Source organism: Marmota flaviventris, chromosome 6 (assembly GCF_047511675.1).
Source record: "Marmota flaviventris isolate mMarFla1 chromosome 6, mMarFla1.hap1, whole genome shotgun sequence".
Taxonomy (NCBI): Eukaryota; Metazoa; Chordata; class Mammalia; order Rodentia; family Sciuridae; genus Marmota; species Marmota flaviventris.
Genome location: NC_092503.1, coordinates 104,153,039 through 104,155,311, shown reverse-complemented (window position 1 = coordinate 104,155,311; position 2,273 = coordinate 104,153,039). Strand labels below are relative to the sequence as shown.

Here is a 2,273-nt window from a genome sequence, read left to right as displayed (position 1 = left end):
CTTTGCAAATCTGTTCTTCTCACTGTATTTCCTAATGATCAACTTGTTAGCAAATTGTCCTAGTAATAAAACTAGAAATTATTCATCCCTACTAAAACTCAAATTCACTGAATTTCTTTGTTTTCTCTGTATCGGAATTCTTTCCCAATTTCTGATACTATTCATACAAATGCTGTAGGTCTAAGTAAAGTATATAGTCAGCAGGTAATCTAAATTCTGCATGTTAAGTTTTACTGATGTTTTATAATTCATAAGGAAATTTATGTTAAAATTAATTCAATATTATGACATAAATTAATGAGGAATGTGGAAACCTGGAAACACAATGAGCTCATTTATGACAATGATAAAAACAGAAGCATTAAATATTAAATTATAAGATAGAGAAAACCATATGAAACCCACTTGCAAGTAGATGGATAGAGTAAAAATTCATTTTATTAATAACATTGTTACAATGTAGCATTGAGAATATATTGGAATCATAGTATACCTTTGCATGAGTTGCTGCACTCTTTATTCTAAGGGCGTCTGTATTCCCGAATTACACAGCAGGGCTCAAAGTCGCAGTGAGTAAAGACATATTCCCAGCTGTTGCATTTAAGCTTGCAAACACCCTGGACCAGTTGACATTTACGTTGTCTTTCTGCTTTGTCTTCAGCTTTTTGTTGTGAAAGTAGGAAAAATAAGCTATGATTATAAATTTGAGTTTAATCCAGATAGATAAACAGATAAAAGTTCTTTACTGCATACAGTTTAACCATTTTGTTGTAAAATTATGCCCAGGAAACATTATTGAAGATCTTTTAGCATATAATTTGGCATAAGATAAATTCTTATTTATTTAACAGTATTTCTTTTGTACTGGCATGTTTTATAAATAGGACATCCTTAAATATATAATTTGTGGATGAGCCCTCAAAAGTAAAGGGAAGAAAGCCAGGTGCTGTGGCATACACCTGTTATCCCAGTTGTGTGGGAGCCTGAAAGAGGAGGAGCACAAGTTCAAAGCCAGCCTCAGCAATTTAATGATGTCCTAAACAATTTGGCGAGATCCTGTCTCAAAAAAAAAAAAAAAAAAACAAAAACAAAAGCAAAAAAATCAAAGGCTGGAGATGTTTCTCAGTGGTTGAGTGCCCCTGTATCAATCTCCAGTACAAAAAAAAGGGGGTGGGTGAGGTAGGTAAGGGACATGGACAAAATAGTCTATTTATATAAACAATTTTTTTCAACAGCTACAATATCAGTTAATGAAATTTCATTTTAAAAGAAAATGCTGTAGAAAGCAGTTAAAGAGTCATAGTCCCATCACCTAAGTCAACACAGTACATAGATCCAATGCTACATCGTGAGGAAAAAAAAATTCCCAATATATTCTCAATGATCAGTTTTTATTTATTTTTTCTATGAAAAAAAATAGATTGCCTTTTAAGAAGTTCATATGTAGTCCCCTAACAATATATTAATTTATATTTGAATTAGACTAAGGCATTTATAAGAACATTTTATCCTTCACATATTTTCCTTATTACAAATATTACCTGATAGTTCACAAAACACATTGAAGAAAAAGATCAGAAAAATGCAAAATATCTTCATTGCTGATGCAGCTACTTGAGTGATGTGGGACAGCTCAAAATGTCTTTGGTAAGACAGAAGGAGTCTTGGTTTTATAGCCTTCTCCAGTGATCACAAGTTGATTAATGCTGCTGGCTTGCCAGATTGAGCACTTATTTGTGCAACAACTGTGAAATTGCAAACAAGTAGATCTGGTTCCATTGGAACTTCAATGGGAAAAATGTGAGCTCATTTTTGGTTGAACAAGGAAATTATGGATTCAAGTACTCTTGGTCACTCATTAACTGGAAACACATAATCCCAATCATGACTTTTTCAACCAAATCTTTTTTGAGCATTTTTAATATGCTAGGCAGTGTTCTAATAATTTTATATGGATAAAAACTAGTTTAGGCAGACGTGCTGCACCAGATACCGCTGCTGCCAAAGACTCTGTGGCTAAAGATGCCACTTCCTTACCCAGAGTTATCTTCTATGAGCACAGCCTCGGCTACCTCTATGGTTGCTTCCCTGAACTGGAGGTCTCCTGTCAATTAACAGCTACCTGCACTGCTACTGCCATTACTGCTGACTCTGATTCTGCTGCTGCCAGTCCGAGGTTGCTGGAAGTCTTCTTTCTGGGTGCTGCTGCCCTTATAGCTGACCATCTGCTGCTGCCACAGAAGATACCACTTCTCTGGATGCAACTGAACCCA

The 2,273-nt window shown here is 35.0% G+C and overlaps 1 protein-coding gene across 1 annotated transcript; it reads right to left on the bottom strand.

The window, feature by feature from the left end:
* Positions 1-521: 521 nt before the first annotated feature.
* On the bottom strand, positions 522-1,599 carry Defb113 (defensin beta 113). Its single transcript, XM_027938198.1, has 2 exons — positions 1,542-1,599; positions 522-676 (listed from the first exon to the last, which is right to left on the bottom strand). The coding sequence occupies exons 1-2, from the start codon at positions 1,597-1,599 to the stop codon at positions 522-524; spliced, it is 213 nt and encodes a 70-aa protein (XP_027793999.1).
* Between the last annotated feature and the right edge of the window lie 674 nt (positions 1,600-2,273).